This window comes from Tetranychus urticae, chromosome 2, assembly GCF_039701765.1.
Source record: "Tetranychus urticae isolate SD_2017Ah chromosome 2, NJAU_TeUrti_SD_1.0, whole genome shotgun sequence".
Taxonomy (NCBI): domain Eukaryota; kingdom Metazoa; phylum Arthropoda; class Arachnida; order Trombidiformes; family Tetranychidae; genus Tetranychus; species Tetranychus urticae.
Genome location: NC_142959.1, coordinates 8,141,359 through 8,160,438, shown reverse-complemented (window position 1 = coordinate 8,160,438; position 19,080 = coordinate 8,141,359). Strand labels below are relative to the sequence as shown.

The window sequence follows — 19,080 nt, the reverse complement described above, 5'->3', positions numbered from 1 at the left end:
CAGATAAGCTAAAAAGTGAAGTGTCTTTGTTTAGATTGAGTGTTTTTTTGATGATTTGAATGAAACAAAATTTCGTTTGAAGGTTATGCCTAAAAAGGGTAAGAATTAATTCATGGATTTACAGTAATATTGAATATCCATTGTAAATTAAGGTTTTATCTTTTGAAAATTTGTTAAAGTCCTTGGTTAAAATGAAACATGAAATGATACAAGACAATGTGAAATTCAACAAATAATTAAATTTAATATAATAAAATAATTAACTTTTAAATGTAGTATTTTTGCGTCTCATGAATTTTTTGTTAAAATTGTTTGAGTGATGATTGAATTTTTCTTTTTACATGATTTTTCTTCAAAAAGTTGAATTTTTAGGCAACAATTATTATTTTTGGATCAAGGCTTAACCTAATAAAGATTTTGCAATGACGGTAATCAGATTTCATGCATCAGTTTTATTTACATGGATCCGTAAATTTACATCTACTCGACCTAAATCAATTGTCAATTATTTCAATCTGTATTGATACATAGTGAAAGATACTTTATGGCCATTGACGTTATTTATGTAGCTCCGCTTAGAGGGCTCCTGTTTAATCAATTTCAAGTACTAACTGAATGTCTTGGATGGCTTTTTAAGCGAGATCGCTACAGACCAACAAGATAATACAAATATAAAACTAATATGTTCACAAACAAAAGACGGATTATCAACTTGTTTACATGAAAAGCAATTTAACTTATTTCATTTCTTGTCAAAGATGTAACATTTCCACCACGATCATCTGATCCTTTCAATGATCGTGAAGACCTTCGACCTGGTTTTGAACTTAAATCATCTAAAGGAATCATTTCTTCACTTGATTCAAGACTGGAATTAGGCTTTGGAGATGATTCTCTACTGTGTACTTCTTGAGCCGAATTAACAGCTGTAGAAGAAGCATGTGGACTATTCGTGTGTGATCCTGAGCGACGCCTGGAAACTGGTGGCTTAATATGATGATGATGAAAAGGACCGATAACTCTACTATTTTCCAGCTTACTTTTATCAGATACAGCGAAACCTGGGACAGCAGCACCACGACTAGAATTTCGATGATTACGACCAGATCCAGAGGATAAATGCTTTTTCGTTGAAATACCTTCACTTTGAGATTGGCTTCTTGGAAAATCTTTTCGAGTAAGAGATGATTTCTTTTTAACAGATAAATCAGTAATTGGCTGAAGATCAATTAATTTGGCAATCTGGATCAATGCTCGTTGCTGTGCCTTCATTTTTCCTCTTGAGAGCCTCTGTTTGGCAGCCATACAGCGTATATGATCATCAAAAACGAACTGAGCGGTTAAAACAGTTCGTTTATTTTGTCCATTTGGTTGGCGTATATTGATCAATAAGGAACGTGAATCATCTTTATCAGGATTAATATCTACATATTGTAGGAAGGCAACAGACTTAGCGATTCCCCAGCCAATTAATTTTACATCAGGTTCAGCTAATATCAATTGATGAGAATCAATAACCATGAACCGTCTTACTTTTGGCTGATCTTTAGTTATAACTGTACAGGCAATTAAGTCTCCATGATCTAGAAAAAAATACAATAAATTATAATTAATAAAGTACATGGAAATCCTTACAAATGTACTGTTTTTGGTCAACTTACTTAAATCCAGAGATTGATCAACAACCACTAAATTATCAGGAGTAGAAAATATTGGAGGAGTTTCAACTTTCCTTAAGAAATTAGAAAATTGACGAAGTAGAAGAAAAACTCTTATTGCCTATTATGATAGAAAATAAATGAATTAGTTTCTTGGAGGAAAATCAAAATGAATCATGTAAACATACATAACGTGTCCTTTCAACATCGGCGCATGGTAGCCTACGGGTGAGCTCAAGTCCATCCATCAAAAGTGGAGTTAGTTGACTAGGAGGGAGTAAAAGGTTGGCATCCATCATGAGATATTCAACATTCAAGTGGCGTTTCAACATTTCTTGATTTTCGTCTTCAAACATTTCCAAGAAAAGGTTTTCTTCTTCACTTTTGAAAAAATTTCTTAATACCAAGGCAGCTTCTTCTTTGGATTGTTCTATTGAGGCTAATTGTTGATCAGGTAAAATGCTTTCACCCTCAATAACAACAAGTCTCTTGAGCAAAATTATGCACATTTCCAATGTAATCAATCTTATTCGACTATCTATATAGACAGAAAGAGAGGTAAATAATCATGACCTTTATAAGCATAATAAACCTCGAAATAATTCATGAGATAAATTAGCTACATAAAACTTACTGTATTGGCAACAAATATGAATGATATCAATAAGAGAATTAACAAGGGTAGTACTTCCTAGGTCTACATCAAATACTTGAGAAGATTTCGGATTTGGGATTATTAAATCATAGAGTTGAGTCTTATCGACACCTGAAAAAGATGAAAAATAGGATATGATTAGATAAGATGTTATTTGTAATTGATATTTTTCAAACTAACCTGCGTTGTGAACCATTGCATAGATTAAACATAAGGAAAAAATTGCAGAATGATCATCAGAAAGATTTCTACAGTCCAAAGAATTCAGAAGAGCTAACAAAAAAGGCCTATCAATTTTAGAATCAGATATTTTTCTGGTCAATCCAGTTTCTTTTTCTTCATCAGTTGTTGAAGTTTCATTCAGGATAAAATCCGAAGTTGAGTTTATTGTAGATTCATTTTCCTGTTCATCTTTCTGGATAGAATCATGCACAACCATATCAAGATCGGAATTAACCGACCTTTTTGTTGTGTATGCATCGGGTTCTGTATTATCAGTTTCATCTGATTCATGTAAGTTATTGGAATTATCATAAGAAAGTCGTATTGCTTGAACAAGAGACTCTTCAAGTGTCTCTGGAGGCGCAGAGAATTCTGGCTTTTCAAATATTGACATTTTCCCATTTAAAAAGATATTTACTAGTTTTTGAACTAGCGAATCGTAAGAGATTATTAAGAAGACTTGAGATACAAGGAAGAGAGAAACTATTTGAGATATTCTTGGGCGGCTAGATGATTCTTCCTGAATTGTCGGTGTAATGAGAGAGTAGATGTACAGAGGAATTAGTAAACGATTTAACAGATGGTCAGTTAATATTTGATTCAAATCATCAATACGAAGAAGTAAAATATCATTCAGATAGTGTAAATGGTCCAAATGTTCAGCAACAAGATCGTCCAGTCGTATGAGCATCTGTTGACTACAGAGAAAAAATAAAATGAGTTTCAAGCAATACACAATGTGATATGAATGTAATTCAAATGGGCGTGAAATTTAGATCAAGGTCTCTAATATCACTTCCAGAAATCGTTTGTGATTACATAAATTGTTATAAAGCCAAACAAGTGATAATTCATAAAATAATGAATAAAAAGTTGACTCAATTCTTCAAATTCTCGTTAGTTCTTCTAAATTTAGAATGATAAAATCATCACAAAATGCAGATGAGTGTAAAATGGTAATAATAGGCATTGAAATGAAAGAATGGTAAATAAAGACATAAAAACTCAAATTTATAATCTAAAATGCTATGAGATAGATTTTTACTATTCATTAACTCTCTTTTGTTTTGATTTTGCTCATGTCAATCAAGCATATAATAATTGCGAACTGTGCAAATTTGTTGATCTTCAAAAAAGTGGAGAAAAAATCTCAAGTGCATTGCAGTCACATGTTTGTGTATTTACATGTTTGTGTATATTTAAAAGATTGAACTCTTACTCTTTTATCTGTTTGCGAAGGCAGGCATCTATTTCTAGTACATGATTACCGATGAACCATACCAAATTGGAAAAATATGGTGCTGCTGTCCGATCAGTGACAAACTTTAACATCGATTTCTCTTTTACTGCAACAAAAAAAACAGGAAGAATGTAAATAAAAATAAATTAGTTAGCACTTTATGGCTTATAAAATTAAAATGTTAAATCATACCTTTGAAAACATTGAGAGTTAAAGTACGAACAGCAATGCGAACCATTTTCTCAGGGTGATGGAAAAACTTGATTGCCTCGGTATAGAGAGGAAAGTCATTTGTATTTTCATTAAAAAAGAAATGAATCGTATGCGTATTCAATTTTAGTGAAAGTGTTTTCAAAAACGAGATATAATAGGCCATCACTTCTTCATCAGAAAAATCAAATTTGTGGACAATTATAGAATTTACATGGTTATTTGATAAAAGATAATCTGTGGAGTATAAAAATTCAACCATTAATTGATGGAATCTAGAAAGCTTTGAGGTAAATTAAAAGCATCACTTACATATAGAAGTTTCATTTCTTATATTCTCAAAAAGTATATTGAGAGTTTGTAACAATTGGACACATACATAACTCCCACATTTTTGAGCCATTATCTCAAGAAAGAAGGATAACATGTTTTTTTCCAGAAAAAAATCAAAAACAGTAGAATCATTTTGATCACCCCAGATTAGTATTTCAGAGATACTCCTCAAAGTTTCAACCAGCAGAGTTTTGTTGGATTCAGAAACAGTCTGGTTTTTAGCCATAACATGGTAAAGATACCTGAAAAATAATAACAAAACAAAAGATTCAGAATAGAATAATTTTGTGGTTGAAAACCTTGATAAATGTTCATAAACAAGAGATATGTAAAAAGATTTACAGTGATTGTAAATTGACTTACTTGAGATGATCAATTGAATGAGGGTTTTTAGGCTTGTTGTTGGTCCAAGATGTGAACCAATTTTTCCCCTTGAACATGATTAAACTATTACTTGGCTCAAATCAATGGAAGTATAGTTACTGATGATCACAATAGAATGATCAAAGCGGCGTATAATCAATGAGACTAACCATTTTTTGATTCAATGGTTAATCTGAGTTGCTTCATAATCAAAACACTGTTTAAAAATACAGTTTGTTTGTTATGCTAAAGCAATGCTTTTGCTCTAGCATAGAGGCATAAAAAGGCATAAAAAAGGAGGAGCTATGCTATAAAAGAGGGAAAATCAAATAAGAAAAAGAAGGAAAAAATTGAATTTCCAAATAAGTTATCCTTTAATTGTTATTAATAGTATCCTTTTAGAGTGTTAGACTTAATTATTTTAAATTTAACCTTCAACCGATTAAAGCACATTTATGGTTGACATAGAATACAAATAGCATACAAAAAACTAGGAAGATTTCGAAGTTACAGAATTACTTTTTTTGCGATTTGCTTGGAATGATCTGGTTAATGATTGACGCTTTAAGCATCTAAGATTGAAAGCAGTCATTTTTTAATCACAACTGGAATTTTTTCAATGCAAGAAATTATTTAAATTGCTTTATAATGTATGAATTACTGATCATTAATTTATTTTGGTAGGTTTAATCAATCTGTAATTGGCGCTAAAATCCATATTTTCCAGTCAAGCTTTCAGCTGTAAACTGTTACTAACAATAACATGCAAAGATTAATGTGCTTTAATCTTTGATAACATGTCTGTAAATGCTGTTTACAATTGAATTAAACATTTTCAATAAAATTTTTTTATAGTTCAAACTTAATTTACCGAACAGTTTATTTTCTAGTGTTAAATTTTATTATTTTAATTTTTTACATCATGGCTCATGCATCAGCGTTAGTATTGCTTGGTTTTGTCGATCAACCAATTCCAGATGAAAGTAAAGTCGAATGGCATACCAACAAAATTGGTGGCAAGCCTTCTTTCCCAGAATCAATTGATGACGGAATGTTGATCAATTTAATCAATGACCAGTTAATTTGCCGGAAATGTTCAAGCATGTGTTCCTTGATTTGTCAAATTCAATGTTCGGTTGATGAAAGCCCTGCTTTTCGAGTAATTTATGTTTTTGCTTGCCTCAAAGAAAAGTGTAATTATTTTGCTGTTACCCGGTTAATGCATGAATCTCAATCATCAGTAGACAACCAGATCTCCACACATTCAAAATATCATCAAATCTGGGATACTAGTGGTTGGAGTGATGATGAGGATAATGAGAACGGAGAGGATAGCAATAACTTATTCAGTTCCAGTGAAATTAATCGACTCGAAAACTCTAAAGACACAAATTGGAAGTGCAAATTTTTGCCTAAAAGTTTTGATAATAGCTTAAACTTCAAGCCTTATTACATCAATGTTGAAAATATAGATGACTTGAAAAGTTCTAAATTGTATTTAACCAAAAAAGAATTGAAATATTGCCAGGATGAACCTCTAACTAATGAAGATGGAGAAAAATATGAAAACCCCGAGCTTTCTACTATTTTTGGTAATGATAAGATTGCGTATAAATTTTACAAAAAACTGAGAGATTTTCCTAAACAGGTTATCAGGTATTCATGGCAAGGTCAACCATTGCTAAATAGATCGAATTTGAATTACGCGATTGAAGCCTGCGAGAATTGTGGATCTTCACGAAAATTTGAGTTCCAACTGATGCCAGCTCTAATTTCAAAATTGAATTTTCCCCCATCTCCATCATCTCAATCTTCAGTAGACCTTAACTACGGAACTGTTTTAATCTATACTTGTTCAAACAACTGTGACAGTAAAGCATTTAATGAAGAAAAATGCATATTTCTAGAAGAAGTTGATGAAAATGTAATTAATAAAAAATGACCTTTCAAGAAGTTCAATTGGTAAGCAAGATTACTCTTTGTTTCTATTTGTCAACCTGATTTGATTTACAAATTTGAACAATAGCTTCGCTGAACCTAATTCATTCTTTCTGTCATAAGTGAATCAAAACTGAGGCGAGTGACGTAAATACGTTGGAATGAAAAATGATTTTGTTATGCATTGAACATTCTCAATGGTGTTACTTGGAAACGAGGAAAAATATTTACTTGTAAATCTGAATTTGTGTTTACCCTGACTTCTATCTGTGAATTGGAATTGACATTATTCATTAAATCCTATTGAAAAACAATACTCAAAACTAAATAGATACTTGAATCTGAAAACACATTCAGCATTATCTACATCAATGTCGAACAAAGTATCATTCAGAGAATAAACCAAATGAATCTAGATTTGATATAATATAACTAATTCTGAGAAACAACTATTCTACATGATACATAACCGTAAGCACAAAAAGCAATCACTACTTCTATACAGCTATCACTTTAAGATTACATGAATTGACTACATCAGCTGAGTTCACCAACAATGCAAGAATGATGAGACTTGATCAATAAGCAGTTTCTTATAGAAAAGCTTCCATAATAATTAAATTTTATTTAATTTTAATTACCTACGTAATATCATAATTAATTTACGTCTTAAAAGGTTAACACTTTAAATTGGTTTGTTATGATAATTTGAGTTGAGTAAATCTTTGATCATTGGGCAAGAAAGAATGAAAATGAAGTTTAATTGCCTGATGAATAGTGCGAATGAGCTATTTCAAGAGAGAACCATTATCTCAGCTTCCATTGCTTTAACCAGTTTCTGGTTGAACCAGGGTGATGCAAATGCTCTGTTTATGTAGAAAAGGCTGAGCTTAAAGAAGTTGTTTGAAGGATCAAGATAAAGGTTTACTCTAACAATTGGCTACTGCGCATCTATCTGGTTGTTAGCTTTTTCATCACCCTGTAAGCTTTATAACCAGTAATCATGTCACCATTTTTTCTTCATTATTCTTCTGATGTTGTGCAAGTGAACTTCTCTTTCTTCCCTTTAAATAATCTTTCTATATCTCTATTTCAATCTTCTTTGTTCTTTTCAAAACATTAATTGAATCTTGTCTAGAGCGTCCATAACTATTTTGTGAAATCAATTTATTATATTGTATCTCACCATTCCTAATATAATACATACTACTTGTTGTTGTTGTTATTATTATCAACGTCTTCTCTTTATTATCACTGCATAGTATTTTACTTGTAGCACCAACATTATCAACTATCACCATTTCTCCTCAAATCTACTATCATCCACCATTCATCATTACACTATCAAGTATGGCTAATCCTAATACAGAAGAGGAAGATAAAGGTAAAAGTAATGTTACCAATTCTGTTGAAAGAACGGTTAAAAGTGATTTAAGGACTCGTCGTCACAGGCGCAGTGAATGGAGACGTCGTTGGAAACCCTGTGGGAGAAAATTTAGTAAATCATTTGGTAAAAATAGTCGACTCGATGATCTGGAAAGCAGAAAAGCTAAGTGGTTAAATCTTCGTATGCATGTTTTGGGACAAACTTTAGCACCTTACAATACAACACAGTTCCTTATGGATGACCATAATGTGAGAGAACCTGAGTTTGAACAAATTGATCGATTCTTACAAGCCAATGTTGCGGCCGTGGCTGCAGCCTCTGTTGATACATCAGGTTTGTCTAACAACAATTTTAAAGACAGCTCGGATGGAATCCATTCTATTACTGGAACCAATACTCCCAACGGAACAGGAGGATATCGACGAAGATGTATGAGTGATAGTACCCCATCTCGAAAGAATACGGATGATGCATCCTCCGATGATTTTTATAGTTCCCCTGATGATGAGTTAGATTTCAACCAGAGACAATTTTTTGAAACTTATGAAAATATTCATGCGGAAAGGATAAGTACAATGTCCAAAGCAGAATTGGTGAAAGAATATCTTTTGTTAGAACAGCGGTGTGAAGAATTGGAAACCAAGCTTAAAGAAATGGAACATCGTGATAAACTGATCCCGATCAAGTAAATCTCTTTTTCCCTCTTTCCCAAATGTATATAACTTAATAGCTGGTATTTACAATTTTTAAAGATCTTGATCAACTTGATAGATCTTTTAAATTTTTAAGCAAATCTCTTTGAGATATTGTTTTACAATATCTAAAACTGTTGTACCAGCAAAATTATACAAAAAACAAATGCTGTTTATGCTGCTTTTTTCCGTTTATTGGTTCTGGTAACACTTTTACTTTGAATTTGTGATTGGAGGAGAGCAGTGTAAATAGCAGTGATCTGTATTGTATAAAGAAGAACATCAGTCAAAGGTTGGCCAGTTAAAGAATTTATCAGATTAATTATTTTATCGTTTAAACCTTTTTCGATGCTCTTCATCAACTACCTCTTTTCCTTCGAGTCCTATTCATCTCACCACTTTCATCTTCATTGTCTTCAATCTTTGGATTCGAAAAGAGATTGTTTTTGTTTGATAATCACCTTTTTTGAAATTTACTTTTCCATTAATTGGGACAAATTATCTTTTTCCGGTTTATTTTGATGATTCTGTTGACCTGAACTTAAATTGTTATTCTTTGAGACCAACAATTGTCTCCTTCCCTACCATTCATTACCATTAATCACATTAGGTTGTCAATTTAGTTATTATTTTGGGGAAGATTGTTATAATTTTTTATTATAATCTTTCTGTAAATTATCAGAATTTTCTGACATAGAAATTGACTTCCTAAGTTGGTGATTGATAAAACAAAATTAAAATAAAAAATTGAAACCTTTGAGCCAAATCAATATTCCGTGTCGGTTTTTTTTCTGATTTCATTTTTGTCTAATTTCATCATAGATTCTGAAATGAACTTTGAATCTTGAATATTTCATTTCTTTTTCCTTGTAAATAAATCCAATCGTTTACCTATCAAATCAAGTCTTGCTTATTTTGGTTTTGAGTTTTTCTTGATATTTGTTAAAAAAAGGTTGTGAATAAATTCCAAAAGATCTTAAAATAGGATCTATCAATTAGCTTTTTTTCATCACTGTTCATAGAAAGTAAAGCTGACTCAGATTGTAATGTAACCAGAATTTCTATCAGAAAATTCTGTTTACAGAAAGTGATTCTGTTGACCTTTAATTGACCTATCCTTCATTCAGTAATGCATAAGCTGAAAACATGGCGCTGTTATTGAATTAGTGATGAACTTTAACATTGATTTCTCTTTTTAGTAAAACAAGAAAAGAGATGTAAATCAAGAAATTAGTTAACAGGTACATTAATGTTAAAAATGTTGAATCATACCTTTGAAGACATTGAAAGTTAATGTATGAACGCCATTTTTCAGGATGGTGGAAAAACTTGATTACCTCGATATAGAGGAAAGTCATTTGTATTTCATTGAAAATGAAATGAATGCGTATTCAGTTTTTAGTGAAAGTATATTTCAGAATGTATTTTATTGAGAGAAACATTGAAAGCTATATTTTTCATTAGAAAAATCTAATTTAAATCATGGAGTTAACTGGGTTATTTGATAGTCTAAAAAATATAAATTACAATTAAAAAAGCCATTCTCAATGACTGAGAGTCGTAAAAGTATAAACATTTTCTCTAATGATTTTTATTCTTCGATCAATATGGCGTAATAAAGAAACCATTCTTTAATGGGTTATCAGGGTTTCAATGTCGTCTCCATTTAAAGCGCCAGTGACGACAAGTTCTTAAATCAATTTTAACCGTTCTTTCAACAGAATTGGTAACATTACTTTTACCTTTTATCTTCCTCTTCTGAATTAGGATTAGGCATATCTGATAGTGTATGTATTATATTAGGAATGGTGAGATACAATATAATAAATTGATTTCACAAAATAGTTATGGACGCTCTAGACAAGATTCAATTAATGTTTTGAAAAGAACAAAGAAGATTGAAATAGAGATATAGAAAGATTATTTAAAGGGAAGAAAGAGAAGTTCACTTGCACAACATCAGAAGAATAATGAAGAAAAAATGGTGACATGATTACTGGTTATAAAGCTTACAGGGTGATGAAAAAGCTAACAACCAGATAGATGCGCAGTAGCCAATTGTTAGAGTAAACCTTTATCTTGATCCTTCAAACAACTTCTTTAAGCTCAGCCTTTTCTACATAAACAGAGCATTTGCATCACCCTGGTTCAACCAGAAACTGGTTAAAGCAATGGAAGCTGAGATAATGGTTCTCTCTTGAAATAGCTCATTCGCACTATTCATCAGGCAATTAAACTTCATTTTCATTCTTTCTTGCCCAATGATCAAAGATTTACTCAACTCAAATTATCATAACAAACCAATTTAAAGTGTTAACCTTTTAAGACGTAAATTAATTATGATATTACGTAGGTAATTAAAATTAAATAAAATTCAATTATTATGGAAGCTTTTCTATAAGAAACTGCTTATTGATCAAGTCTCATCATTCTTGCATTGTTGGTGAACTCAGCTGATGTAGTCAATTCATGTAATCTTAAAGTGATAGCTGTATAGAAGTAGTGATTGCTTTTTGTGCTTACGGTTATTTATCATGTAGAATAGTTGTTTCTCAGAATTAGTTATATTAAATTATCAAATCTAGATTCTTTGAAATTCACATTCATTAGGTTCATTCTCTGAATGATACTTTGTTCGACATTGATGTAGATAATGCTGAATATGTTTTCAGAGATTCAAGTACAGTAATCCCTCTCAAAATGCGACTCTTTCGTGTTATTGTCTATTTTCAAGGCAAATTTTTTAGGCGCTATTTCGTTCGCTTTTCCCATGTTTTTTCATAATTTCATGAATTTCTTAGTAAATATGTTTGCTTTAATGTTTGATTGAAGATCTTTTTGAGTTAAATTAAATCAAATTTAAAAATTTTTAAAATAAAAATTATTTTTCGACTGTATGAATAGACCGTTTCCCTGGTAACGTCGCACTTTGAGAGGGTCGCATTTTGAGAGGGATTACTGTATCTATTTAGTTTTGAGTATTGTTTTTCAATTGGATTTAATGAATAATGTCAATTCCAATTCACAGATAGAAGTCAGGGTAAACACAAATTCAGATTTACAAGTAATATTTTTCCTCGTTTCTAGTTATCGATTGGGTTTATTTACCAGGAAAAAATAAATTAAATATTCAAGATTCAATGTTCATGTCAGAATCTATGATGAAATAAAAAAACCGACACGGAATATTGATTTGGTTCAAATGTTTCAATTCTTCTTTGGACATTCTGCTTATCTTTTCCGCATAAATATTTTCATTTGTTTCAAAAATTGTCTCTGGTTGAAATCTAACTCATCATCAGGGGAACTATAAAAATCATCGGAGGATGCATCATCCGTATTATTTCGAGTTGGGGTACTCCATACATCTTCGTCGATATCCTCCTTTTCCGTTCGGAGTATTGGTTCCAGTGATAGAATGGCTTCTATCAGAACTGTCAACTCTAACACATATTTATATTTGAAAACTTTTTTCAAAATTGAACAAACATTAACATTCTCTTATTTTGAATTATGATTTCTAGATCTTATTCCGGTTAAATGAATCGAACTGAAGTAGTTACAACTCTTGTTGGATTCTTTGCTGTTTATGGTTTCTTTTCCTTGATGTTTAATTCATCATCTATTCGCGAAGATGTCTTGGTGAGTTATATCTTAAGTTAAAAGCTATGCTTCAAATATCATTAGATCGAATCGATCAATAATAGTATTTTTCTTCCTTTGAATATCAGAAATATCAACACGTTGATCCAAGGAAAGTCGACAAAAATGCGCAATTGATGAAAATTTTGAAAGATGCCAGTGAAACGGACGAACCAATTTACCGGCGAAGATAGCAAAGGAACTGGACTTGAATCAAATGTTTCTCTTATTGATCTTAGCTTTCACTGGAAAACAAATCAAAGTCAATTCAAAGAAACTAGTAAATTAGTCAACCTCACTGAATTGTTGAAACAGATGTTGGAGCAACCTCATGATTTGGATGGCTATCAATCGATTTGACTTAATACATGTTATGAGAGATTCAGAGATCACTATCATTCTCTTGTATATTTGGTTAACTCGAAGTAAACAATGTGTAAATTACAGGGTTTTATTGTTATACTAATTCTATGTTATCTTTACATTGTATGAACTCAATGAAATCATCTGATGAAATGACCGAAGAACAGAATAGTCCAAGGAACTGGAATTAACTAATAAATTCTATTTATAAAGACTCTAATAATTAATCATTCGTTTCGATAACGCCCAATGGTTTGGTATCTCCATAGTCTTAATGAAATGTCATCACGAGATAGGTACAAATCAATTAACCATTACTTATGACCAAATCGATTGGATTCGGTAATTTATGAATATTTGTATTATAATAGCTAAATGCTAGTTAAGGTCGAAAGAAATTCAGCTTAACCAATATTAACGTACTATCCATGACATTCACTATTCGTCAAGACTTTTTATGTTCATTATTGAATCAACAAATGATTGAATTAACTTGGAATGAAAAAGACTTGAAAGTTTATCGAGAATGTTATCAAATTGATAATGCATTACAACGATTCTTACTTGAAGTAATTGGGTTTATCAGGAGAACCGAATAGAATGATAAATGTGTGTAGATTAAAAAGTAAATCTAAATTGTCTGATTCACCAAAAATGGTGGAAAATTTGAATTCTATGAAAATTTAAACTAATCTCAACTATAATCTATGGCCTTAAATCTGGTCGAACTGGATTCTTTCTTGTGAAAATGGCAAAAATATTGTCAACTTCAGTTGCTGTATAACTCCTATTGCAACAGAATAGTTTACTCCTCAAGCTAGTCTGCCTAATCCGTAGTTTTAAAGAACCAACATATCAATAAAATGCTATCAGAATAATTAAATAAGGATACTTGGATTATTATCAGTGTTTTAAATGATCAAACATTCGTTGATTACTCATTAATAATTAATTAATTTATCATGATAAATTGTTCACAACTGTGAAAATTATAATTAAAATTTCCTAAATGTCTTCTTCTGATGGCACCCAAATTTCTGGTCCACGGTATTCATCAATTATCAACAAAATTTTAGTTAAAAATTCTTCCAAAGTAAATCCTGTTATGATTGCGGTAAAATGATCGGCAAATTCTTGCTCAATTTTTACATTCTTATCAAACATGGCTTTAGCTTGCTCCCAAGAAAGGTGTTTGTTTATTTCCATCAGGCTTTCGACCGATTTAGGCTTGATTAAAATGCAAATTGGTACCAAACCAGCATCTTGAAGACGCTGAATAGCACTGATACTAACATCAAGAACACAGTGACGTCCAGTTTTAAAAGTTCCAGCAACAGCCTTTACAGCAGCAACTGAAGTACCATAAAGATTATCTTTATACTGTCCGGATTCAATGAACAGATTGGCAGCGATATCTTTTTCCATTGCTTCTCTTGACACAAAATAATAATCACGTCCATCAACCTCATCATCTCGAGGCGACCTTGTTGTATGAGGTACACAGGCACAAAATTTTTCAGGCAATGCAATTAGATCATCATAGAATTTGTCTTTAAATGGACCCAAAATGATTATCGGTCTAACATAATCAATTTTCTTTTTAACAACAGGTTCATAAGAAAATATTGAATGCACAGGCTCTTCTCTACTTTTATCAGCTTCGGCACTAGTTCCAGCACCAATGTTGGATTCAGAGGATGAGAAATGGTGTTTATCCCTAGTTAAAGAATACTCTCTACTGTCATTTTGGTCTTTTTCACCATCCTTGGATCGAATGAAGGCTAATATTTTTGAGAATGAGAAATTTTTCCTTTTCTTTTCAACCAATAGGCCAGAGCTAGATTTTTTGCCATTTGAACTGTATTCACCATTGTCTGAAAATTTAACATATCTTAATCTGGCTTTTTCCTTCTTCTCTACTCTTGCCTTTGATGGAATAATGCCAAAATTAGTTTCTTGTCCACCTCCGGGATTAATCCTTTTAGCTTGCCACCATTCGTCATCTGAAGCATTGATTACATTTAGGATATCTCCGAATGAGAAAGCTAAGCCTCGACTCGGTAAACCAGAATCACGTGTTGGGTCATAGTTAAATAGAGAGCGGACAAATAGGCTTCTCTTTGATCGGGTGATTAAACTTCCAGAAGAGTTCATCATCAAACCTTCTCTCATTTCTACCATTTTCTTTTCAAATCTGGCATAATCATCCGGATGGTATTCTACTAGAAGGGTTATTTCGCCTGTTGACGCTTTGAGAATAGCCGCTGCTTCTTCATGAGAACAACCACCAAGATCAATTCCATTAACTGAGATTATTTGGTCACCTTTGAACAATTTACCGGACAAATCAGCAGGACCGCCGGCTAATAAAAAGGAAATAAAGATACCTTCACCATCTTCTCCACCGACAATATTAAAACCTAATCCAGATGAACCTTTCGTTAATTTAACAGATCTAAGTCCTTTAGATACATCATCTTTTTTTACTTTAGATGTAGAGGAAGGTGGAGGTGATGATGACGAATGTGAACTAGAGTATGATTGCAATTTAGAGGTTGAAGGTGAGGCAACTTTAGATGGCTTTGGGCTGGACATTTTTGTTTACTTGTTTTTCTCACAGATCCTTGTATTAATGCTGGCAATATTTGTAAAAACATAAAAACAATAGTGATGATAACAATTGAGGTAATAATAAAGATGAAGATATATTGTAACTATAAGTTAATATAATGGGATTCAATAAAAATGTTGTATATTTCCAACTGTTGATTATCAGAGCAATAGAGTTGACCATAGAATCAGAAAGGCAGAAGAGATTGCAACATGAATCAATAATATCATGGCGATTGGACCAGGAATTATTACAATTTACTTGATTCTTGATATTGACACATTTGAATAAAATGTTGGTATCACTAGAAAATTTGTTGAATTTAGTGTAGGAGTAGGTTGATTTGAATAAAAGTGGATGAGTAAATAACAGATTTATTTTTTGTAAATTGGTTTCATCCCTGATCATAGTTATTGTAGACTCTTCTTAACAGCAAAAGAAAACAATTGTGAAAAATGATGTTAACGGTTAATTTACAAATGATTAAAATGAGGATGGCTTTCAAACCTAGTTTAAATTTGACATTCACTGACGATTGGAATGTAAGATACATACAAGTAAAAACAGTAATATAGTAAAGTACTCCATAACTTGCAGAATTTCGTGTTGGCGCCACCTATTGGATTAGACATTCGGGAATCTACAGAGAGTTACCAGTTAATGAGAATACCTTGGAATATCTTCTTACACTATTCGGCAGCTCATTATCTTGATTATCAACGTTCTTTGACTAATCTAATTCATGCTGAATTGCTTTTTAAACTGATTTTTTGAGGAAAACGATCGTTTGATTGTCCAATGGGCCATTTTTGCATCTTTACAAGTCAAGAGCAATATTGAAAAAAGACATTTAGTCATTAGGAGAATAGGCTGATTAATACTTCAGCAAATTGATGTGTGAAGTCGACTCACTGTTTCAACTTTTTGTGTAAATTTTAAGCTATTTTTGATTAAAACAATTAAATAATAAGAAAAAATGCTTATGGAATTGATAATCCAATAGGTGGCACCAACAGGAAATTTACCAAGTTTAAAGTACAGAGTGGATAAAAAGTTTCTGGTGTGCGGGCGACGCCTTTTAGCTGCACAACGAACATAATATTAGGTGATTTTCATAGCGCGCCCTTTTGTTGCGCATTTTTATCTCCTCCCATACACCAAAAACTTTTTACCCACTCTGTACTCTACTGAATTAGGAAGTAAAGGAGAAGTATACCTTGAAATAGGAGTTATACAGCAACTGAAGTTGACAATATTTTTGCTATTTATCCCTAGAAGGAATCCAGTTCGACCAGATTTAAGGCCATAGATTATAGTTGAGATTAGTTTAAACTTAATAGAATTCAAATTTTCTACCATTAGTTGGTGAATCAGACAATTTAGATTTACTTTTTAATCTACACAGATTTAGAATGAGATTTATCATTCTATTCGGTTCTCCTGATAAACCCAATTACTTCAAGTAAGAATCGTTGTAAATCAATTCAGTGCATTATCAATTTGATAACATTCTCGATAAACTTTCAAGTCTTTTTCATTCCAAGTTAATTCAATCATTTGTTGATTCAATAATGAACATAAAAAGTCTTGACGAATAGTGAATGTCATGGATAGTACGTTAATATTGGTTAAGCTGAATTTCTTTCGACCTTAACTAGCATTTAGCTATTATAATACAAATATTCATAAATTACCGAATCCAATCGATTTGGTCATAAGTAATGGTTAATTGATTTGTACCTATCTCGTGATGACATTTCATTAAGACTATGGAGATACCAAACCATTGGGCGTTATCGAAACGAATGATTAATTATTAGAGTCTTTATAAATAGCATTTATTATTTAATTCCAGTTCCTTGGACTATTCTGTTCTTCGGTCATTTCATCAGATGATTTCATTGAGTTCATACAATGTAAAGACTATAAATTTGAGAAGAGAGTTTAAGTATAGTCAAGTAAACGATTTAGTATAACATTAAAACCAGGTAATTTACACATTATTTACTTCGAGTTAACCAAATATACAAGAGAATGATAGTGATCTCTGCATCTCTCATAACATGTATAAAGTCAAATCGATTGATAGCCATCCAAAGCATAAGGTTGCTCCAACATCTGTTTGCGAAATCAATTCCACTGAGAACAATGTTAAATCTTGTATTTTAATGGTTTTTATGCTGATATCGCTATATTAATTTCGCTGTTCAACTTATATACGAAACAAGTACTAAAATATTGACACGAAAATAGATGAATTCAGTGAGGTTGACTAATTTACTAGTTTCTTTGAATTGACTTTCATTTGGTTTCCAGTGCAAGCAAAGATTCAAAGCAGAGCAAAGAGAAACATTTGATTAAAGTCCAGTTCCTTTGCTATCTTCGCCGATAAATTGGTTCGTCCGTTTCACTGGCATCTTTCAAAATTTTCATCAATTGCGCATTTTTGTCGACCTTCCTTGGATCAACATGTTGATATTTCTGATATTCAAAGAAAGAAAAATAATATTATTGGTCGATTCTATTTAATAATACTTGAATTATAGCTTTTAACTTAAGATATAACTCACCAAGACATCTTCGCGAATAGTTGATGAATTAAACATCAAGGAAAAGAAACCATAAACAGCAAAGAATCCAACGAGAGTTGTAACTACTTCAGTCCGACCCATTTAACCGGAATAAGATCTAGAAATCATAGTTTAAAAATTAAAGAGTCACATTTCCGTCAAAAATGCAAATAGAAACCTCTCCTAGGTCTATCTTCAATACAATCAAGGGAAAAGTGGGAAACTGTAACAACTGAAACAACTCAAAATTTTACGTTATCACATGTGATGACAACTACAATTAACTTTGATCAATTCTAAATATAGTTTACTAATGTAAATATGTGTTCAGCGTTGACTGACAACTAAATGAGGATGAATTTAAATGAGATATTTTTTCATTTCTTATTAAGCTATTAACACTAAAATTATGTTAAAATAGCACAATGAGATGATTCAAGTTGTATCATTCAACAAAGTGAATTTTACTAACTCGAAGAATCAAAGTCTGAAATTAATGGGTTTCAATGTCATCAAGCATAATCATATTAAAACTATCAAATAAAATATCTTTCACACCATAAAGAACATGAAAGATTGTTCTAAAAAGTGAAACCATCATTGATTTGAAATGCGTCATTTCCCCATAATAATCATTGTCTTCAATAACAACAACACAGTAGTTAGGAACATGGACGTTTCAGCATAAGCCATCATGAAGTTGATCTACAATAGACTAATTGAAAATAAAATACTCACGGTAAAACAATTGATGATTTGCACAATTTAGAGAATAAATAACAACGTAGAAATTCAAGTCACATCTATTGACAAAAGGTTTTTGCAATTAACAGCTGATGTCTGAAGTCATCTGAAGATTACAAATAAAATAACAAGATAATAGTACTACGATGGTATTATCGATGTCTATTTAAGTAAATGTAAGTGAATTTATTTTCAAACGTTGGTGAATTTGGGTATTAAAAACAGTCGTAAATTAACGAATTGGTGAGTTGAAACAATAAAATGAAAACTATGGAAAATTTAAGCAGTTTTGCTAATTTTGATTATTCTGGTTGAAAGTTGCTAAAATCAGAAAGAAATTAAAGGGATAATTGAAAAAAATTGAATTGAACTTGGATCGCTGATAGTTGGATAAATTATAAAAGTCACAATTTAATCCATTGAATCGAGTAGTTCAGACATTTATAAATATT

The 19,080-nt window shown here is 31.5% G+C and overlaps 3 protein-coding genes, 1 long non-coding RNA gene and 1 pseudogene across 6 annotated transcripts; 2 read left to right on the top strand and 3 right to left on the bottom strand.

Annotated features, from left to right (window-relative positions):
• Positions 1-224: 224 nt before the first annotated feature.
• ema (C-type lectin domain containing ema) lies at positions 225-4,900 on the bottom strand. Its single transcript, XM_015935634.3, has 9 exons — positions 4,682-4,900; positions 4,298-4,560; positions 3,968-4,222; positions 3,755-3,881; positions 2,494-3,233; positions 2,293-2,424; positions 1,847-2,196; positions 1,662-1,779; positions 225-1,583 (listed from the first exon to the last, which is right to left on the bottom strand). Exons 1-9 carry the CDS (start codon positions 4,756-4,758, stop codon positions 733-735), a joined length of 2,913 nt encoding a protein of 970 aa, XP_015791120.2. The 5' UTR covers positions 4,759-4,900; the 3' UTR covers positions 225-732.
• A 522-nt stretch (positions 4,901-5,422) lies between these two features.
• On the top strand, positions 5,423-6,640 carry LOC107367885 (uS5 assembly chaperone PDCD2L). Its single transcript, XM_015935637.3, has one exon. It carries the CDS (start codon positions 5,604-5,606, stop codon positions 6,621-6,623), a length of 1,020 nt encoding a protein of 339 aa, XP_015791123.2. The 5' UTR covers positions 5,423-5,603; the 3' UTR covers positions 6,624-6,640.
• A 1,011-nt stretch (positions 6,641-7,651) lies between these two features.
• On the top strand, positions 7,652-12,926 carry LOC107367887 (protein HEXIM1). Of its 2 annotated transcripts, XR_003083339.2 has the most exons (3): positions 7,652-8,339; positions 12,223-12,340; positions 12,430-12,926. XR_003083339.2 is itself a non-coding variant. In XM_025162040.2 (1 exon), the coding sequence occupies exon 1, from the start codon at positions 7,970-7,972 to the stop codon at positions 8,693-8,695; it is 726 nt and encodes a 241-aa protein (XP_025017808.1). In that variant the 5' UTR covers positions 7,652-7,969; the 3' UTR covers positions 8,696-9,468. The 2 variants fall into 2 exon arrangements, 1 of the variants encoding a protein (XP_025017808.1); XM_025162040.2 differs by lacking the exons at positions 12,223-12,340; positions 12,430-12,926 and having other exon boundaries at positions 7,652-9,468.
• A 711-nt stretch (positions 12,927-13,637) lies between these two features.
• LOC107367883 (disks large homolog 2 pseudogene) lies at positions 13,638-16,327 on the bottom strand (annotated as a pseudogene). Its single transcript, XR_001570006.3, has one exon. The product of XR_001570006.3 is annotated as a disks large homolog 2 pseudogene (transcript).
• Positions 16,328-17,127: 800 nt separating this feature from the next.
• LOC149093808 (uncharacterized) lies at positions 17,128-19,058 on the bottom strand. The gene is made up of 3 exons (XR_016198334.1): positions 18,623-19,058; positions 17,885-18,002; positions 17,128-17,795 (listed from the first exon to the last, which is right to left on the bottom strand). It is a non-coding gene; the product is annotated as an uncharacterized LOC149093808 (long non-coding RNA).
• Positions 19,059-19,080: the final 22 nt, after the last annotated feature.